Below are 21,973 nucleotides of genomic sequence, written 5' to 3' on the forward strand. Positions count from 1 at the left end.
TGTTGATTGTTTCCTACGTCACAGTAGGAAAGGGCAGCTGGGTTCACTAAAAATTGGAACTTGACTCCATATCCTAAGAACCATTTGTCTGTATTATCTGCGTCTGAAGGTTTCTGACTTAGGATGCCGGTGTCTGGCAGTAGTGATTTGAAAGAAGTGTTATGTCTGTAGTTCAAATGCAAATAATATAACATTTAATCTGAGGCCAAAAAAAATACATATATATTAACACATCTCAACTTCCTTTTCCGTCTTTTGGTGTTGTGTTTGTTTATTTTGTTTTCATCCTGGGATTGCTTTCTATATAGTGGTCTAAAAGTAACTTCCTTTTATACAAGCTATCTTTGTTGTTGTTGTAAAAAGATATATAACATGATATTTGCCAATTCAGCATTTTTTCACATGTACCATTTAGTGGTATCAATTACATTAATCATGTTGGGCAGCTGTTATCAATAATCGTTGTCAAATTTGCCATCACCATAAACAACTCATTGCTTCTTTAAGCAGAGGGAGAATCGGGCGAAACAAGGAAGGCTGTCTGAATTTAAAATTTAGATGGACATAAAAGCAGAGGGGAACAAAGTAGTATTTAAGGCTAAAATAGTCCTATAAATAAAGTTGTCCCACTGACACCGGAATTGAAAAGGGTCACTTTTGGCTTTTGAAAGAGCCCCTTATCAATCATACTTATTTGGAGGAAGGAGGTACAATTCGCTTTCCGTGAACGTTGTCAGATTTAAGAGAAATTTTCCTAGACAACTAAGTGATTTTATTCACCATTAATGCTAATTTCTCAGATAAGCATTTTTATTTTGTAAAGTTTGTAGAAGAAAAGAAAAAAACTTTTGTGACTTTTTATTACTTTGTTACTAATGTTATTCAGTATATGGTTGTTTACAATGTTTCACCAATGAATTTAGAAATGGGAGTTACTCTTTAAAACAAGTTTTAAATTAAAAAAAAAGTAACTTCTAGAATCCAAAATTCACTTTTCTCAGTGATAGATACATGCCTGAAAGGCCAAATTCATATCAAAGGTGTAGACACAACTTAATGACAGCATTGTTAAAATGCTTTTTCTGTGTGCAGGCTTTTTTTAAAAAAGTCTCCTACGTGTGGCATATTAAAGCCTGGCAGCCACAAACGCACATTGGCCAGAGAGGGTATTATTTATCAGAATTGTAAAAGGGCTTATTTGAGATAGCGCTGTGTTTATAGTATACTTTTATCAAGTGGAAGCACCTTGGAGCCAGCCATCTATTATATATTTATATTTTTAGACAGCTGGCGCCAAATATATTATTTTACAAAGCTCTGAACATGCCTTCATGAATTACTTCATAAAGTGGAGATGTGAGTCACTTACCTAAGTAAATAAGGGGGAAAAAAAACATGCAACCCACAACACCCTGATATTTCAGACTGGAATTAGCCAAATTGGTTAATGAACTGATGAAATTAATTCAATCATGCCTCGCTACTTTACTCTCCCTTGCCTCTCTGGGCTGACCTCATCCCACCAGTAGATAGCTAACATGGCACCACATGGTTCCATGGCACCTGCTAAGTGGTCATCAGGCAGGTAGACATGCTCCATTGAACTGTAGCCCATCTCGAACTTCCTTGGGGAAATCCGACAGTAGATTAGTCAGTTTTTTCTGAGGGCATTTCACTTTGAAGCCACTAATCCTGTGCCGTAACAAAAAATACCATAAGTAGCTGCCTTAAAAGAACAGGAATTCCTTTTCTCACAGTTCAGGAGGCTGGAAGTCCAAAGTTAGGGTATGGCTTTAGAGGGAAGTCCTTCCTTGTTGGTAGCTAGCATCTTGAGTTCCTTGGCGTTCCTTGGCATGTGTCTTTTCCGTGGCGGTGTCTCTGTCTATTCTGCTCTTTCGATAACTCAGAAGTGATTTGGTTTAGGACCACCCTACTTGGGCATGACCTTATTAGCATAAGAAAGAAAACCTTGTTTCCAAATAGGATCACATCCACAGGTATAGGGGCCAGGACTTTAATACATATTTGCGGGGGGAGGAGTGGGCACAGTTCAATCCTTAATATCTTCCCATATAGTTATCCCCAATGTACACTTCACATGCACCTTCTTCTCATACTGAATGCCAACCTGAGCCTGTAAGACAGTGCAAAGGTGTTTATTTTGATGGCTAAATTGAGTGCTTGTTATGTACTAGGCATTTTTCTAAGTGTTTCACAACTGTTACTTCATTTAGTACTCACAACAACACCATGAACTATATACAGGTAGTCCTCAAATTATGATGTATTCAAGTTAGGACGAACCGCACTCATGACTGCCCTTATTTTTGTTGTTCATCTTATCGTTAGTAACATACTATATACAGTGCTGCAGCGCATAATTTGCTGATGTTATTCTCGGATGCTCACCTGCGGACATTCAATGTTATGATTTATAAAGATGTTTTTGTTGTTAGGTGCCATCAAGTCAGTTCCAACTCATAGCCACCCCATGTACAACAGAACGAAACACTGCCCAGTCCTGCGCCATCCTCAAATTGTTGCTATGTTTCAGCCCATTGTAGCAGTCACTGTGTCAATCCATCTCATTGAGGGTCTTCCTCTTTTTACTGACCCTCTACTTTACCTAGTGTGATGTCCTTCTCCAAGGACTTGTCCCTCCTGATAACATGTCCAAAGTACATGAGATGAAGTCTTACCATCATTGCCTCTAAGGAGCATTCTGGCTGTACTTCCTCCAAGACAGATTTGTCTGCTCTTCTGGCCGTCCATGGTATATTCAATCTTCTTAGCCAACACGATAATTCAAAGTCATCAATTTTTCTTTGGTCTTCCTTATTCAGTGTTCAGCTGTTGCATGCATATGAGGCAATTGAAAAATACCCTGGCTTGGGTCAGGCACACCTTAGTCCCCAAAGTGACACCTTAGCTCTTCAACACTTTAAAGAGGTCTTTTGAAGCAGAATTACCCTATGCAATACATCGTTTGATTTTTTCAAATGCTGCTTCCACAGGTATTGATTGTGGATCCAAGTAAAATGAAATCCTTGACAACTTAAATATTTTCTGTGTTTACCATGATGTTGCTTATTGATCCAGTTGTGAGGATTTTTGTGTTCTTATGTTGAGATGTAATCCATACTGAAGGCTGTGGTCTTTGATCTTCATCAGTGCTTCCTCTTCACTTTCAGCAGGCAATGTTGTGTCATCTGCATATCGAAGGTTGTTAATGAGTCTTCCTCCAATCCTGATGCCATGTTCTTCATATTGTCTAGCTTCTTTTTATAAAGAGACTCATAATAAAAGACAGTAATGATGAAAACTTTTTATAAAATGAGGTATTTAACTTGCATTAGAACTGATTTATGATGGAGTCATCAGAACAGACCCCTTCCGTAAGTCAGGGACTACTTGTACTCTTTTATCCCTATCTGATGGAGAAAGTTTCTGGGGTTCAGCTGGGGTACATTACATGCCCAGGATCATACAATGTAAGTGCAGATTTGGGATTCCCACTGAAGTCACCTGGCTCCAGAGCCCATTACGTGAAGGGTATGGTCTGGCATTGTAATAGCGTTCAGCCCTTGAATTAAAATCCCGTCTCTTCAGAAAGTCCCTGATAAATGTGAAGGCCAAACTGATGGCATACGACATTTTTCAGGTAAACCCCGCTTAATAATATTCTTAATGTCATTCAGACATAACGGAAAAGTTCGCTAGTTTCGTTGTTTAAAGCCCGAGGTACCTTGGGTTTGTTTTCTCTGGTCTTCTCAATATAGTTTTGCTATGTTTCTTTCTAGAATGAAGTGTCCATGTTGAAGAATGAAGTGGCACAACTGAAACAGTTGTTGTTAACGCATAAAGACTGCCCGATAACCGCCATGCAGAAAGAATCACAAGGGTATCTAAGTAAGTCCCTGACTTGCCTGCTTTTCTTTGCATCCTATGTTTTACCACTAATTTTTGCATTGGATTTTACTGAAAGAGCAAAAGGGGAAGTGTAGGTTCCACACCCAGGCAGAGCCCATGCTAGAGTTCTTGAATGGCTGCCAGACTATTCCACCAGTGGGATCCCTTTCTCCTGACCCCTATCCATCACCATGCTCACCACATCCTGGTAATTTCTGGCTAAGCTATTGCTGGTAGGATTTTCCTGGTAAAATCCTACCAATTCCAGTTCTGCAGCCAGTAGGAAGGTGGTCTGATGGAGCCCAACTGCCATTGGCTTAGTAGTCTTCCAGAGAAATCCATTGGCTGGGACTCAAGCATGGGATGAATCACAGCCAATGCCTCAGTACTTCATGTTGCTCACTGGGCTGAAAAGCTAGTGACATGGTCTCAGTTTACCAATGCATAAAATGGATCTCTTTTTCTAGATCCTGATAGCTGTACCTGGAATGTCTATTGATTAAATGCTAGTTGAGTAGGGGATGGTGGGAGGAGAAGGGGTTCATGACTGAAGGTCACTTTATTTTCAAATAATTTTTTAGATTGAGCAACACAGATTCTCCCACCACATGTGAGTATTTTTCCACATTTGATATATGGATGGCGATGGGGAAGCTCACATCCCAGGACTCACAGACAATCAACCCGTTTTGCTGATGCAGAAAGCATGGCTTTGCTCGTAGCTATAACCTGGGAAGGCATAGCTTTGTGACTACAGTCTAAAATAAAGTTTTGAAATTAACTTTCAGAAGAAAATGTGTGAAACCCTTCTACTTCAAGTCCATGTCTAATAATATTTTGCTGGTAGTCCACAAGCCCACGCAAGAAAGAGCTGTATTGGTATGTGCATATGTGTTTTTTTTCTAGGTCCAGAGAGCAGCCCTCCTGCAAGCCCTGTCCCAGCTTGCTCCCAGCAGCAAGTCATCCAGCATAACACCATCACCACTTCCTCGTCTGTCAGCGAGGTCGTAGGAAGCTCCACCCTCAGTCAGCTCACCACTCACAGAACAGACCTGAATCCGATTCTTTAAAATCCATGGGTCAGACCTAGCCTCCTAAAGGAGCTGTAGCATATCGTGTGTCCTTTCTTTTAAGGGCATTTGTAGAATTAACTCCAACCTGGAAGACTCCTCAGCCCTTCAAAGACTGGCTTTCATTTTTATAATAATTATGGAAATGTCGTCTTTTTTACTTAGTTATATAAGAAAAAAAGGGAGTTATGCAATTAATACCTATCAGCTTGGGAAATGCTTTGGTGCTTTTCTCCAATTTTCTGGTACCAGTTACTTGTTTATAAACTGAACTCTTTCTGTATATAGTCATGGTTTCATTCTTACCAATCCAACCCTTTGCCTGAAACAGTGAATTTTGTTAATCTTCAGCTTTTAGCCAAAACGAGGCAAACCTAGATGTCAAGTAAGACCCATCCAAGGTGACTGGATGAGAAGTCCAATGACATCACAATATGTGTTGAGTTGGGCAGTTACGTCACCAGTATCTCAGATAAACACGGAGCCTTTTCCACAATTTTTTGTCTTTCACTATAAAAAAAATTATAAGACCCATTAATGTTCAAATCAAACCACCAAGCATCTCACCACCTCTCCTCCTTCTTTTGGTCAACCTGTTTGAATACCTAGTTTTCCTTTCCATTTCCACTTTTTCTTGAGCTCACTTTTTACTCTTCATTTGGACTGTCTTCTTTTACATTTTTTTTTTTTCCTTTAGCATTGCATGTAAAGAAGAAAATCATGTTTTTTTTTTTAAAAAAAAAAAACTTCTAAAAAGTGTGAACCTGGCCATTACTTTCCTTGCCCATAACACACAGCTGGGGTTCATTCGACTCTTACATTTTACAAAATAGAAACCAGGAGATGTTTAATGTGCCAGATTTAATACTTTCAATAATGAGAGCAAATAAAAGGTGGTGTAGCTACAGGTGAAGCACTCTTGAATGCCAGCTGTGAGAAACAAGGGACGGGAGCTCTGTAAGCCTCAGGTGTGAAAGCACACATTATGATATGGGACTATAACATCGTTCCCTTGAATTACAACTGGTTTTATATGGCTTGTCTATAAGATTGAAAATCCATGAGCTGTATAATAATTCAGAAGGGTTCTACTCACTACACAAATTACTTGTTCAATCATCAGCTGCTAATCTAGATTGATGATTATTATTTTCTTAAGCCTATGGAACCAGCTTTGCTGTTATGGTGGGTGGAAGGAGATTAACTACTGGGGCAACAAAGAACAAAAGAAAACCCAGCATTCCCAGCCTTCCCACAACCATTCAAGCGCTGTTTGGCTGTTGAAGGAACCCCACGGGCAGGCGCAGGCTACTCTACTCTTCTAAGTAATTCTAATTTATTTTTTCAACAACTTACATGGACTTGCCCATTGTAAAAAGCAGATAGTCCCCAAACCACAGTTGTGCCTCCTCAGAACAAGCCATTCTGTGCTGATGAATATTGCATCTCACTAATAACAGGGGCTGATATTGCCCTCTAGCAGTCTAGACAGGTGCTGGTGTTTCATCTCCATTTCAATGCTTGATCGCCTAACGTGTGTGTGTGTGTGTGTGTGTGTGTCTCCATGGATTTTTAAAGAAGGGTATTTTACAAAAGGTGTAGTAGCTTTTATAAGAGTTCAGAAAAAGGAAGGATGTGTTTTGGTTTTTCTCTCACTATAGTGTAAGACTCTATTTTGGAGGGAAATAAAAGCAAGTATGAAGGTAATGAAAGCATGATTTTTATAACCAGCTTCAGTTTATCTAATAACTTACTTTTTAAATCAGTATTTATTAGCAGTCTTTCCATGTATCCAGTGCTTTCAAAAGAAATGTCCAGCGAAGATCATGACTTAGGTATATGGTCTAAGAATCAAAACAAAAAGAAAAAAAAGAAGAAAATAAATAAAAAGAAAAAAATACAAAAGGATTTTCTATTATATTTTAGGCAAACATATCATTTTCAAGTATTTTAAATACTGAATTCATAGTTAAAAAAAAAAAAAATTAAATCCCAGCCGTAAAAAGCTGAATAATAAGTTTATCCTGACTGTGGCTTCCTAAGAAATGTTTAAGGCTTAGCTTTAAAGACAAGTTAACCTTCTTATCTCTGTTTTGAAATTACAAGTAATTTTTTTCAAAAACTCCTCCCTAGGGCTTCCTGTATTCCAAAAGAAAGGAAAAAGAGTGCATTGAAATGTTTGTTTGGGTTTTTGAATTTTTATTTTACATTTAGCTTTGTTTTTAGTAAGCAAAAACTTTTCTTTCTTTACTGCATGCATAGCACTTAATGAAATTGATTTTTTTTTTTTTTAATCCACTGGTATTATCAGGATGTCCAGGGAGTGACCTGATACTAAAATTGTGGTTTAGTTTACTTCTGTTCCACCTCTTGATTAAAACGATTAGTTGTTAAACTGAATGCCTCTGCAGTTAAGAACTTGCCTGAGTTTCCTTAATTCAGCAACTTGACAGTTTGACTGATGTGTATTATATATAGCTCAATTATGTCTGTTTTTTATGCTAAGTAGGCAAGCCAACCACACACGTTAGCAAACCGGCCTAAACATATAATTAGAATAAACTGTCTTCTTGTTATACTCAGGGCCTTTAGGTATGTTCATTAGCAGTGTGGAAATACACTAAATGAAAGAGGCCAGCTATTTGTCAGTGCTCCTTGAAATCCCAAAGACGAAGGCTCATTGGCCAAATCCAACAATCGGCTTATCAATATGAAGTATTTCACTTAAAGGTCCAGACTTTTCCAAACTCCAGAATCATCTGTCTGGGGGAAAATCTCTTTTTCTTGCTCTATAGTTTTTGCCATTCAGGCAGAACATCTCCTTTCTACCACATTCCCCTCTTGTGACCACTTAGTGTGTTATTGTTAGTTGGCTCCAACTCATGACGACCCCATGTACAACAGAACAAAACACTGCCCTGTCCTGGGCCAAGTACTATATTCTGTTGTGATCCATTACTGGGTTACCCATCTATATTTTCAGCCGGTTGTAATGATCTTCAGAACCCTAATCCTAAGGAGGAAAGGCCTTGCATGCTGCTGCCGCTTTCCAATCATGTGTGGTTTCTTGGTTATCGGCAGGACCTGCCTCTGAAATCACTGCCAGCCTACCTGGGACCTTGTATGGTGCCTCCCCTGCCTTACGTGATGGGACTGAACAAATTAGATCGCTCTACTTGATAGCATTTCTACTGGGTGAACCTTCATCTAAATTGAAGCGTCCACATCTTAATTGTTTCTCCTTGATACATTTCTCAACATATGATGCCAGAACAGACATCGTGAAAATCCTAGCCATGAATGAATATACAGATTTTAAAAAGTCTGGCATTAAGTCAGATGTTTTCTCTTTACACTCATCCCTCTCTTATCCCCAAGCCAATATATGCAAGTTAGAGTCTTAACACTGCCTGTGGGAGACAAGTAGTCTGTGGGCCATGGCAGTGTGAGTTATAATCGTTAGGGTGATTCACTTGGAGCAAATGTTCTTTGGAGCCTATTCAGCCAATGAAATAAAATGCATTCTATATTCTGAAGAGAGAAGCATCAGTGGTGAATGTCCAGGTGGTTGTTGCCTGTTGCATAAATTTTAGTGCATTAGTTGAGCTTGGCATTAAAATCATAAACCAGCTGCAGTAAAAGACCTTTGGCTGGGGAGTTTCAAGCATCAGTCATTGCTATAAAACTAGCTATCCAGTTAGGATAGAATGTGCTGGTTAATAAAAACCATCTAAAAAAAAAAATATATATATATATATATGTATGTATGTATGTATACAGTGGAATTCAAGGACCAAAGCAAAATTTGAACAGGAATCTATTAATTTAGAATTTTATAAGATATTTATTAATAAATGTTATTTTTAAACATTCCACTTGAACACTATTCTTCTGTAGGATCTACTTGTTTTTAAAGTGTTAGTTCATAGTAAACTACTCTACTTGTGCGTTTCTTCATTTTTCAGGGTCTCAAACACCTACTCTCAATCACGTGGTAGAATGTTTGCTTAGATCTCTCTCTATGCACAGAAATTTCCAGAATTTTTGTGGCTCTGTGAGTTATTTTTTTTAGTCTGCATTTTGACTAAAATGTAAACTAAAATTTTGAAGTTTTTTTTAAACATTACTCTTTTTTCACTGTGGAAGTAAGCCCTTTTATTTAGGAAGCAGAGTTCAGCTAAAGGGAATCGGTAATTATAACTGGAACAACTTTCTTGTAAAAGTGTAAAAAACAGCTTCATCTCTGCTTCTCTCCATCCAATTTCCTAGAATGCCTTGCACTATTCAGCGTCTTTAGTGTTCTTTTTGTCCCCTCCCCAACAATGTGCAGTAGCTTTAAGTCATTCAAACTCCATTATGCAGTATATGTGAGAAGGGAAAGGAAACCACCCATTTAAATTTGAATAAAACCATGCCTATAAGAATAGTAGCAATCTAGAATCTCCTTTCTGCTTTTCAAATAATTTATATTTTAAAATTGCACTTTAGCTTTTGTGGTCCCTTCCCATTCTCTTGTTCTCTTTCTCACCTCTCCCCTCTCCTCAAACTTGCCTTTACCGTCCCCCCACCCAACGCCCTTGCCGCCCCTCTAAGGCTCTGAGCTGCATCATTTAAAATACTTTTCAGAATATTTGCACCAGGTACATTTACATGCATTCATTAGTAGCCTAGCTCAGACTTGTTTCTCACATCAGCTTAGATGAAGCCTGCTACGAGAATGCCAAGGAGAAGAGCCAGTACGCTATATGGTTTATACTCTTTATCCTCTTATTCATAGCATGTTAAAAAAAAAAAAAAAAAAGTTATATTATGCAAAAGATGTGAGGCAGCAGCTAAGCTAGGCTTAAGAATTTTCTATCTCATCCTCTGAACCAAAGTGTCCTGAATAAGCCAGGAGACTTCATCTTTCGTGCGCCGTGGTGCAGGCTTGACTGTTGTACTAGCCATAGTGTCTCTAAAGCAGCTGAAATAACAGCGACCCTAACCGTGTCATTCCTAGGTCTCAAAAATGCAATGTTGCCTTGTAACATAATTAGGGACAGCACCTCTATTTTACAATTATAATCTAAAGAAGACATAGAAGCAATAAACTTACAAATAAAATCCAATACCAAAAGAAACACACAAAGAAATAAGATTTTAGCTCAAGTTATAAAAAATGAAAAAGTGCATGTCCTTTCAAAATATTTTACTATTTCTTGTGGCGTTTTTCAGTGACCTAATGCTTATAGCCAAATTGCTTAAAGAATGTTTATATATTTTTTCCTTATAAATTGTCTATTTAAAAAAAAATCCTATTTAAACAAAAGCTGAAGAGGGAGAGGAGGTGAGGCCAAATTGCCAACATTTGTTAAAAGATTAATATTCTTAAGTGGCGCTCTGATACCTTTCCAAGCTTATCATCAGAGAAGAATCAATAATTATGAACTTTTATGTTTAGACCAACTTACAATGTCTAGCTCACTAGAAGCCAGGATCTAGAAAGCTTTTTCGAGGCCATTTAAGATTTTCTTACATTGAGTTTCATAGTATAGAACTTTATATGATTGATTTTTTTTTTTTTAAAACAGAATCATTTTAGCCTCAGGACTGAGAATGTGGAACCCGAATAAATTAGCTTTAAATACGTCGTTAAAATCTTATGCACAATAAACTCATCAGAACCTAGTTTGCTCCTGTAGAATTCCAGTGTTACAGACACTGTGGGAGACAATAAAAGGTATCGGCAGTGCTGAAGAGGAGGGAGTTTGAGAGAAAAGGCCCTTCCCAGCCAGCCAGTCAATAGAAAAGAAGATCCCCTCACCCTCTCGCCTTCGAGGTTCTGCTGAATCAGGTCTGCCTTTGAGAATTGTCTTGGAGAAAAGATAAGCTTGAAGTATTCTCCCTGGTGGGGACATAGGGTTTGGGATCTTCTGATAAGGACCTGAAAAGTGGCTCAGTTAAAACACAAGGTTCTAAGACAACTGGAATATACTGTCCAAAAAATATAATTAAAAAAAAATTTAACACTGTGCAAAGTGTTAATTAAAATGAAGTCCCAAAAAAGGTGCTGTCACTTTAAGTTCTAGACTTGGGGTTGTTTGTAATTGTAAAGAACAAAGCGTTTGTGTGTGTTTGTCTATTTGTAAAGCAACCACCTTCCTTATTGGAAGGAGAAAAAAATTGGGGGGTACATACGTGTAAATACTTGCTGCAGCATTTAATATGTTTAATTTTATGTTAAGCTTTTTGTCGCATTGTGAACACATTTATTGTTACCAGTTGACAATGAGTTCATTAAGACTGTTCAACTAGGTCAGATTTTTACATCTCTTTATAGCAAGAAGAGACAAGATTTTGTGCATTTGTACAGATGTTAATAATATCACTGCAATTCCAATCTAATAAAGCACTCAAATGCAAATAATATATGGCACCTTTGTATGATAAGATTGGGAGAATGGGGTTAATGACGTATTTTTGCACACAGTCTCATTCATGCCACTTTTTAGGGTCACTGTTATCTAGGGATAAGAGGAGGTAAGACTTTCTCCTACACAAACCATCACTCCACCCCACCACCTTTTCCATCCAGCTTCCCAGCTGGTCTAATTCACTCACCATGTTGGCTGCACCAAGAAGGGGTGAGTGGATTTTAGCCATCAAGAAATACAGCCAGTGAAGGCTCATTGTTCCAGTATGGTCTAGGAATGAAGAATCACATGCTGGCTACTCAGGCAATCAAACTATGGGGTTCCTTTCCTGACCTCCATCCAGAGAGTCAAGTCTTAATTACCCTTTTTGATGTACGTTCTGGATAGCTCCCTCCCTTCCTTCTCTTGCTTTTGTTCTTTTATTGTTTTTATTCACTTTTCCTGCTTTCTTCTACCCCATATCTGATCCATCAGCAAGACCAGAATTCAACCATTTATCAATAACTTTAATGTTTGGAAAGCCTGGTGGCATAGTTGTTAAGAACTACGGCTGCTAACCAAAAGGTCAGTAGTTCAAATCCACCAGGCACTCCTTGGAAACCCTGTGGGGCACTTCTACTTTGTCCTTTAGGGTCACTATGAGTCAGGATTGACTCGACGGCAACAGGTTTGGTTTTTTTTTTTTACCGTTACAGCACTGGTCCAAATCACCAGCCTCTCCCCTGGATTACTGCAAGCATCTTCTAACTGGCAGTGGCAGGGGCCTTTGAAAATGGAAGTCAGATCATGTCCTTCCATGGCTCAAAACCCTTCAAAGACTCTTCACCTCACTCAGAGCAAAATCCAAATTCCTTACCAAGCTCTATAAAAGCCCCATATGATCTGCTGCCCTATTAATTCTCTGAGCTCCTCTATTTTCCTCCCCTTTCACTCCTCACAGCTCCATTAATGTCTCAAAGATTCCTCAGACATCCCAAGCACCATCCACATGAGAGCTTTTCCTTGTGCTGTTTATTTCTCTGCAAAGGATATCCTTCCACCAAATAGCAGCATAGCTCACTCGCTCAAGTGTCTCCCTCCCAGTTAAGCCTTCCCTGACCATCCTACGGAGTCCTGAGTGGTGCAAATGGTTAAGTACTCAGTTACTAATGGAAAGGTTGGCAATTCGAACCCATCTGGAGGCATCTTGGAAGAAAGGCCTGGCGATCTACTTCTGGACTTGATAGCAACTGGTGGTGGCGGAGGTGACCTTTCCATATAAAATTGCATCACCCACACTCTTCATTCTCCATCTGCTTTGCCCAGACTATTTTTTTCTATAGTATTTACTGCCTTCTGACATAATTTATATTTAGTTGTTTATTTTTATTGTCTGTCTCCCCCAAACTAGAATGTAAGCTCCATGAGAGTGAGGACATTTTCTATTTTTCTTTTCACCTTCATGACACAAGATCCAGAACAATGGGCACACAATAAACATCTGTGGAGTGAATAAGTTGTCCTTTCTTTTCTATCTTCTCCCTTGTTCTCAAAACACTTCGGTCCACCCACCTGATCCTTGTGGCCACAGCAGCCATATTTTAAATTCAAGTCCCAGGATATTTCATCTGACACAGAGCCTGACCCTGGGAAAGATATTTGAAATTGGGACAGAACCAACAATTTGAGGGGAAATGATTGCTCTTCTAATGGCAATCCCATCTGTTGCATCCACACTGCTCAGCATACTCATAGCTCCCAAGAGAGTCTGTCTCGTGCCCATCCCACCCTCATTTGCAATTTCAAAAGCCATTACTATTGGTAAAAAAAAATTTTTTTTTTTTTTACAGTCCCACATTCACACTTTGAATGTTGACAACTCTAACCTCTATCCTACCATTCATCCCTGAGTCTCCCTAGAGCTTCATCATTTCCTTTTGACCTGCATTTGCTGTTGTGGTTGGTTATTGATTCGTTACTTGATCACACTTTTATTGTGCAGAGCTGAATATATTGAGTCATTATATATTTTCTTCTCCAACATTTTTTTTTTTAATCAAGTCAACCTGCCTTGTGTTTTGAGACCTAAGCAACTTCATTAGGATATAGCAGTATTTTGAAGCAGGTTAGGCCCTTTTTAAAGTAACTGAAACAAAGTTACTTTGTGAGACCTATGCCCATGCCAGCAATGCTGACTTTACCAAACCAGTCATGAAAATTAGACTGTAAAAGGGAAAAAGGACTGATTAAAAAATATATAGATTCTGGTGTTAGACTTGCACACTTTAGAAATTACTTTTTTTTTGTTGCTATAGTTTTTTTTTTAATGGCTTGTTATTGTTATTGTTGTTGTTAGTGGCCGTAGAGTAGGCTGTTAATCATGGTGAGCCCATGTTCAAGAGAACAAAATGTTGCCTGATCCTGCACCATTTTTGCAATTGTTGGTATGCTCGAGGCCATTGTTGCAGGCACTGTGTATTTTGAGTGTCTTCCAACCTAGCGGTCTCATCATTGAACATTATATTAGACAATATCCTCTTGGGATCCATAGGGCTTTTATCAGCTAATTTTTGGAAGTAAGTCGCCAGGCCTTTCTTCCTACTCTTAGTCTTGAAGCTCTGCTGAAACTTGTCCACCATGAGTGACCCTGCTGGTATTTGAAATACCAATGATATAGCTGCCATCATCAGAGCAACCCCCAAGCCACCACAGTATGACAAATTGACAGACAGGTGCTTAGAGAGTATAAAAGGATAAGTTACAACAACTGAAAATATAGTTGCCTTTTAGCTAGTAGACCTAGTAAAACATTATTTTTATTATTGAAAATGGTTATATTTAAACCTAGATATAAGCCATGGTGTTCTTAGTAACCACAGTTTCATCTTACATGTTGTCAGACACTGTGTCTTGCTTACATCATATTCGGATGCTGAATCCTAGCATCTGTTAGAAATCTTCCATAAATCTCCCTAAATCTTGAAACCATTATTACTATAATATAGACCCAACGGCTACAAAAGTTCTCCAATAAGCCACTTGTGCTTTCTCAGAAAGCGAGCTGCCTACGTCTTCCTTTAAATTAATCCAAGAAGAAGATCCTAATTTATTCAGAACACATTTTGATTCCTCAGTGCTCTTATAACAAGAAAATTGTTCTGAGTATGTAAAATTGATTGCTCCTACAGCATTTACACAGAATACGTACTTGATATGCTGCTGTTACATTCGAGTTATCTTAAACTGAGCATTTCCTATTTAAATTTGGCTCTCTGACTTTGATCTTGATTGAGTCACCTTCTAATCGGAGTGGGTTCTCTTAAAGAAAGAGACAACTATTCAAAGCTCACATGCAAGGCGATTTCTTAAAAGGATAGAAGAGGAACGTCATGAAGCCCAACAGGCATTACAGTAATTCTCATAGGAAGCCTCTGGAAAGTCATTAAACAACCAATCTCTCTGGCTTCTCTCTGGACTTGAGAGCACATGGTCTTTGCTCTGCTGTATGTCTGCTTCCCTCTTTGTCTCTGCAAACTGGTTGGTACACTTGCTTTCGTCTATGGGGGACTATCTTGACTGATACAAAGTGAAGCCCTCAGTATGTATATGGTCTTCCAGTTCAAACACCCAACACTCAGCCTGTCTCTACTCTGTTTTCCCAGGAGAGAAAATCTGACTCACCACATGGGGTCAGGATTTTATCCTTAGTTCAATCAACTATGTCTGGGAAAGCAAGGTTACGTGTATTTAATGCCCTTACTTCTCTCTGCAGAGCAAACGATTACTAAAGGGAAATAGTTGTTGTTTCCAAAACTGCTTCACAGAAGCCCAGTCATTTACCCCTAAAACACACCAATAGATAAATGTACCATGAAGAGACCAGCACCGAGTTGAACATCCAGTAGTTATTCAACAAATCTCTGTTGAACGAATGAATGATTAAATGGTTATTGAATTCTTGTTTAATTGAAACAAATAGAATATTCATTAAAGTCAAGACGAAATTAATTCTACCAAGCTGAAAAATTTCTGCGTATTATGACCCAGCTTGTAGACCATAATAGCCAAAATATCAACATCAACCATCGACAAGCGTGAGCAAGATTTTACATTGTCCTGTTTTGTAATATATTCAACCTCTTGCTCTAAACAGATAGATAATACTTTCCAGGAAGGATTATTTCCATATTTTTCTTTATAATCTCCAGAGGTGACTCCAGTGTGTTTGTGGGCAGGAGACTGGCAGAATGTCTCCATGGTGAGTTTAGGAAACACCCTTCCCAAAATTCCATGCAAGTACTATAGTAACGATCATATAATAACTTGACAAGGAAACAGGGCAGCTCTTATCAACAAGCCTCCAAGAAAGAAATGAGAATTGCTCCTAAGGAGGCTGGAACAATAGCTTAAAAGAGAATATAATAGTTCTGCATTTTAATACCAAATTGCCTATTGATTTCCTATATGACCTTAAACTAACCCAGATGTCTGCTCCTTCTTTGTCACCTTTGTCAGTATAAACATACGCAGGGTGAAGTGGGAGTTATTTCTGTGGTGGCCTCCTACGGGACTCTGCCCAGCACCAACACCACCCCCTTCTCGGGAGAGTATCTCCCTCCTTCTGCCCCACTCCATCTAGCTGACTCCTACAAGAGATTCTGTGACCCACTCCTCATGCCACATTTCTTAGTCTGTTGGCAGGGTCATGTTCCTCCTGAAGGCTCTAGGGGAAGAATCCTTCCTTGCTCCTTAGCTTCTGGTGGTTTCTGGAAATCCTTGGCATTCCTTGGCTTGTGGCAGCACAACTCCAACCTCTGTCTCCATCTTTTGCATGGCCTTCCTCCCTTTATGTCTATGTGTCCCTGTTTGTCCTCTCCTCTTATAAGGGCACCAGTCATTGGATTTAAGACCCACTTTAATCTCTAGTATAATCTCATCTTAACTAATTATACCTGCAGAGAACATATTTTCAAATAAGGTCAAATTCTGACGTTCCAGGTGGACATAAATTTTCTAGGGACACTATACAACCTGCTACACCATATAAAACCGATCCTTCATTTCTCGGTGTGGCTGAACCTTCTGGCTGGTTGTCATTGGCTATACACATGCTTTTCCAGAGCTCCTTAGAGGGTAACCTTAATAGAGTGGTGTTTGATGACCTGTCCTGGGGTCCCCTCAGGTAGCAAGCACAGGGAGCAACATCTAGTACTTGCTACTCTGTGGCAATGCACTGAGCATGGTGAGGCCAAGGAGGTGTTGGTCTACCTGGGCGTGCACCACAGCAGTGGCTGCAGATCATGCAATGGTCTACAAGGATAGGGGCCTGAAGAGCTGCTGGAGGGGTTTCTATATCAGTGGGAGGAGTGTGCACAGCTCAAGTATGGTCATTAGGGATTGGGAACCAGGGAAGAAAAATACGGGCTCCTAGTGAGCCCACCAAACCCTGGTGGCGTAGTGGTTAAGCACTACAGCTGCTAACCAAAACATCGGCAGTTCAAATCCACCTGGCACTCCTTGGGAACTCTATGGAGCAATTCTACTCTGTCCTATAGGGTTGCTATGAGTCGAAATTGACTCTGCGGCAATGGGTTTGGTTTGGATTTGGTTTAGCGAGCCCATCTCTGGTTAATCACCCCCAATTTCAGCCTTTGCATGTACCAAAACTTCTGCTGATGTGCAGCAGACACACCAGTATAGTGGCGTCCAATCTACCCAGGCTGACTACACATTCTGCAAACTAAACCATGATGATTTCAGGATAGTTGATATGAAAAAGTTTCACTGGATTTTAAATCCATTCATATTACCACGTGAAACTTTAACTTACGTTTGTCAAAGAAATGTTAGATTTTGTTAAAAACATTTCAGTGTTACAAATTTCAGCCACCACTCCTTTGTCAATCGAGGCTTGCATGTTGCTATGATGCTGAGCAGATTTCAGCAGAGCTCCCAGACTAGACAGACTAGGAGGAAAGACCTAGAGATCTATTTCTGAATATTACCCAGTGAAAACCTTATGATTGCAAAGGTCCAATTCACCACCCATCATGGCAATGGCGCAGGCCTGAGCAGTGTTTTGTTCTATTGTGCGTGGAGTTGCCATGAGTCAGGGGCCAACTGAGTGTCAACTAATAACAACAAAATATGATCTTTTTTTTTTTTTTTAGTCACCTCTTTGTGTAGAGAAAACTGTGATGAGAATTTGAAGTGATCATCAGTGGAAAGCAGAGTGTGAAATTATATTTAGCCATTTCATGCTTAAAACCTGACATTAAATATTAGGTTTGTAGAGTTTCTCATTTTAAAAAATTGAAATATTTTATTTGGAAATTTTACCCAAAATCAATAACTTATACCTTCCAAAATACTTGTATTTTACTTTTCTTATCATAATCATATAATACAAAGAGAATGTGACAGCGTTTTTTCTCCAAGCCCCAGTTGGAAGGCTCCAAATTCCCTCCAGTTTCACGGCATGCCCTACAAATATTATCATCTTCTATGTGTCAAAAAAAAATTTTTTTTTTTTTTTTATGTGTCAAGTCATGAAAAATGTTCAGAAGCACTGGCTGAGAACATCCACCATTCATCTCCAGAGGCTGAGTATGTTGCCATCCCACGCACACTGAGGTTCCTCTAGCCAAGAAGAATGGAGAATGGGTGGCAGCTAGGCAGCTGAACAGTGTCTGCCACAATGGGTTATGAGTTTCTGTTGTACTCTATGGCAGGCCATTGGTTAGTCATGCGTGCTTATTTCTTAGCTCTCATTCTGGGGTATGCTACGACTAGGTCACCTATACAAACCGATTAACTGAAGCCTCTCCACACATGGCCTCTTTCACCAGGGATATGTCTTAATACAACAATTAAACATAACACCATTTTTAATAGAAACCTTTGTCAACATTCTGGCTGCACTGGGATGGCTGCACTCTTTCCTGCTGCTTCTTTGCCACCTCCCAGCCTCTGAGAACAGAGTTGCAAGTGAACAATGTCTTGCACAATGTCCTATCTGCATCTCATGGGAGAAACTGAGTCATCATTGATCACCTTAAATTTTGTCTTATCTATGGCCCTCCCACCTCCTCCATTTTCTTCCTTTGATTTAATTTCCCAAGCATTTACTTCGCACTTACTACGCTTATCAGAATCAACTCAACAGCAATGGGTTTGGTGCTCTACTACTGCAGAGGACACAAAGGTATTTTAGAGCTAGTACTGCCCTCACCAGGAGACGTATTTGAATGGGGCTTTGGAAAACAGCAGGACTTCCCCAGTTCATGGTACTGGGAAACTTAAATTGAGCACACAAAAGGCCAAGAATAGCCAGGACATATCCTGGGGTGTGATTTGTGGTGGGGCTTAGGAGGCATGAAGAGGGAACTGACTGAAAGATGGGGAAGGTTTAAGGAATTAAACTTGAATCCATAAAAATAAATAAAAAACTTGAATCCATAGGTAACAGGAAAATATCAAAGATTTTGAGGTAGGGAGTGGTTCGGAAAAGCAACACATAGTTGTAGTGTTTTCTAGTTTACAAATTAGTTTCACACATTCTGTTTCATGTATTCATTAGTTCTCAGCAAATTAATTTTGGGTGAGAATCAGGAAGATACAGCTAGATAACTTTTCTCTCCAGTCAGGTACATACTCACAAAGTGGCAAGTAAGTGTGGGCTCTGGCATCTAACTGCCTGTATTTGTAGCATAGCTCCTCTACTTTCCAGCTGTCTTCAGTACCTGAGCAAGGTACTTAACCTCTCTGTGCCTCAGTTTCCTCATCTTCAAAATGAGGAAAATAATAGGACCTAATTCATAGGGCTGCTATAAAGATTAAATTAATGTATTTATTGTATGTTATTATATATATCATATATATTAAATTTATATATATATATTTCAGTTGTTATCCGTTGATTCCGACTCACGGTGACCCAATGCGTCAGAGTGGAGCTTAGCTCCATAGAGTTTTCAGTGGCTGACTTTTAGGAAGTAAATCGCCAGGCCCTTCTTTTGAGACTCCTCTGGTTGATTAGAACTGCCAACCTTTCAGTTAGCAACTGAGCATGCAGTTAACAGCTGAGCAAGTTAGCCATTTGCATCACCCAGGGACTATATATATATATATACATATATATGTATATATAAAGGGAAGAACATGCTCAGCATTTTTCAAGTTGAAAGAACTGAAGAAAAAATTCAAGCCTCGAGTTCCAATACTGAAGGATTCTATGGGGAAAATATTAAAAGATGCAGGAAGTGCCAAAAGAAGATGGAAGGAATACACAGGGTCACTATACCAAAAAGAATAGGTTGACATTCAACCATTTCAGGAGGTAGCATATAATCAGGAATCGATAGTACTGAAGGAAGAAGTCCAAGCTCCACCAAAGGCATTGGCAAAAAACAAGGCTCCAGGAATTGACAGAATATCAACTGATATGTTTTAACAAACGGATACAGTGCTGGAAGTGCTCACTCGTCTCTGCCAAGAAATTTGGAAGACAGCTACCTGGCCAACTGACTGGAAGAGATCCATATTTATGCTTATTCCATAGAAAGGTGATCCAACCAAATGTGGGAATTATCAAACAATATTTATTATTTTTATCATTAATATTACACTCAAGTAAAACTTTGCTGAAAAGCATTCAAAAGTGGCTGCGGCAGTATATTGACAGGTAACTGCCAGAAATTCAAGCCGGATTCAGCAGAGAAAGCAGAAACAGGGATATCATTGATGATGTCAGATGAATCCTGGCTAAAAGCAGAGAATACCAGAAAGATGTTTACCTGTGTATTATTGACTATGCAAAGGTGTTTGACTGTGTGGATCATAACAAATTATGGATAACATTTCAAAAAATGGGAATTCCAGAACACTTAATTGGGCTCATGTGGAATCTGTACATAAATCAAGAGGTAGTCATTCAAACAGAACAAGGGGTACGTCGTGGTTTTAAAGTCGGGAAAGGCATGCGCCAAGGTTCTATCCTTTCACCACACCTATTAAATCTGTAAGCAAATAATCTGAGAAGCTGGACTATATGAAGAAAGAATGGGGTATCAGGATTGGAGGAAAACTCATTAACAACTTCTGATATGCAGATGATACAATCGTGCTTGCTGGAAGTGAATACAACTTGAAGCTCTTACTCATGAAGATCAAAGACCACAGCCTTCAGTATAGATTACACCTCAACATAAAGAAAACAAACATCATCACAACTGGACTAATAAGCAACATCATGATAAATGGAGAAAAGACTGAAGTTGTCAAGGATTTAATTTTACTTAGATCCACAATCAACACCCATGGAAGCAGCAGTCAAGAAACCAAAAGATGCATTGCACTGGGCAAATCTGCTACAAAAGACCTTTTTAAAGTGTTAAATAGCAAAGATGTCCCAGGTCAATTGGCATAATAAAAACTATTAAGAAAACATTCTGCATCCCATTTTGGAGAGTGGCATCTGGGGTCTTAAATGCTAGCAAGCAGTCATCTAAAATGTAACAATTGTTCTCAACCCACCTGGAGCAAAGGAGAATGAAGAACACCAAAGACATAAGGTAAGTATGAGCCCAAGAGTCAGAATGGGCCTCATAAATCAAAGACTACATCAGCCTGAGATCAGAAGAACTAGATGGTGCCCAGCTACAACCAATGACTGCCATGACAGGGAGCACAATAGAGTCCCTGAAGGAGCAGGAGAACAGTAGGATGCAGACCTCAAATTCTGGTAAAAAGGCCAGACTTAATGGTGTGGCTGAGACCAGAGGGATCCCAGAGGTCATGGTCCCCAGACCTTCTGTTAGCCCAAGACGGGAACCATTCTCAAAGCCAACTCTTCAGACAGGAATTGGACTGGACTACAAGACAGAAAATAATACTGGTGAGGAGTGGGCTTCTTGGGTCAAGTAGACATATGAGACTATCTGGGCAGCTCCTGTCTGGAGGGGCGATATGAAGGCCGAGGGGGATAGAAGCTGGCTGAATGGGTATGGAAACACAGGGGAGGGAAGGAATGTGCTATCTTATTAGGGGGAGAGCAACTAGGAGTATACAGCAAAGTGTAGATAATGTTTTGTATGAGAGACTGACTTGATGTGCAAACTTTCACTTAAAGTACAATAAAAATTTTTTTTAAAAAAAAAGCACCTTGAAGACTGATCCAAGCCATAGTGTTTTCAATTGGCCCATATACATGCAAAAGCTGAACAATGAATAAGGAAGACTGAAGAATTGTGGTGCTGGCAAAGAATATCAACTGCAATATGGACTGCAAAAGAACGAACAATTCTGTCTTGGAAGATGTACAACCAGAATGCTCCTTAGAAGCAAGGATGGAGAGACTGTCTCACATACTTTGGACATGTTATTAGGAAGGATCAATCCCTGAAGAAGGACATCATGCTTGGTAAAGTGAAGAGTCAGCAAAAAAGAGGAAGATCCTCAACAAGATGGACCAACACAGTGGCTGCAACAATGGGCTCAAGCATAACGAGGATTATGAGGATGGCACAGGACCAGGCAGTGTTTCATTCTGTTGTACATAGGGTCACTATGAGTCAGAAGTGACTTGACAGCACCTGACAACAA

General features: G+C 39.4%; 1 protein-coding gene across 3 annotated transcripts in view; it reads left to right on the plus strand.

Moving 5' to 3' along the window:
* Nucleotides 1–12,081, plus strand: part of CREB5 (cAMP responsive element binding protein 5) — a 390,225-nt gene extending 378,144 nt beyond the window's left edge. For 2 of the 3 annotated variants that reach the window (XM_064290105.1, XM_023544323.2), the window contains 2 exons: nucleotides 3,801–3,909; nucleotides 4,816–12,081. In XM_064290105.1, coding sequence (XP_064146175.1) covers nucleotides 3,801–3,909; nucleotides 4,816–4,979 — 273 coding nt within the window. In that variant the 3' untranslated portion in view covers nucleotides 4,980–12,081. The other variant, XM_064290104.1, reaches the window with a different exon arrangement.
* Nucleotides 12,082–21,973: the final 9,892 nt, after the last annotated feature.

This window comes from Loxodonta africana, chromosome 8 (genome assembly GCF_030014295.1).
Source record: "Loxodonta africana isolate mLoxAfr1 chromosome 8, mLoxAfr1.hap2, whole genome shotgun sequence".
Classification (NCBI taxonomy): domain Eukaryota; kingdom Metazoa; phylum Chordata; class Mammalia; order Proboscidea; family Elephantidae; genus Loxodonta; species Loxodonta africana.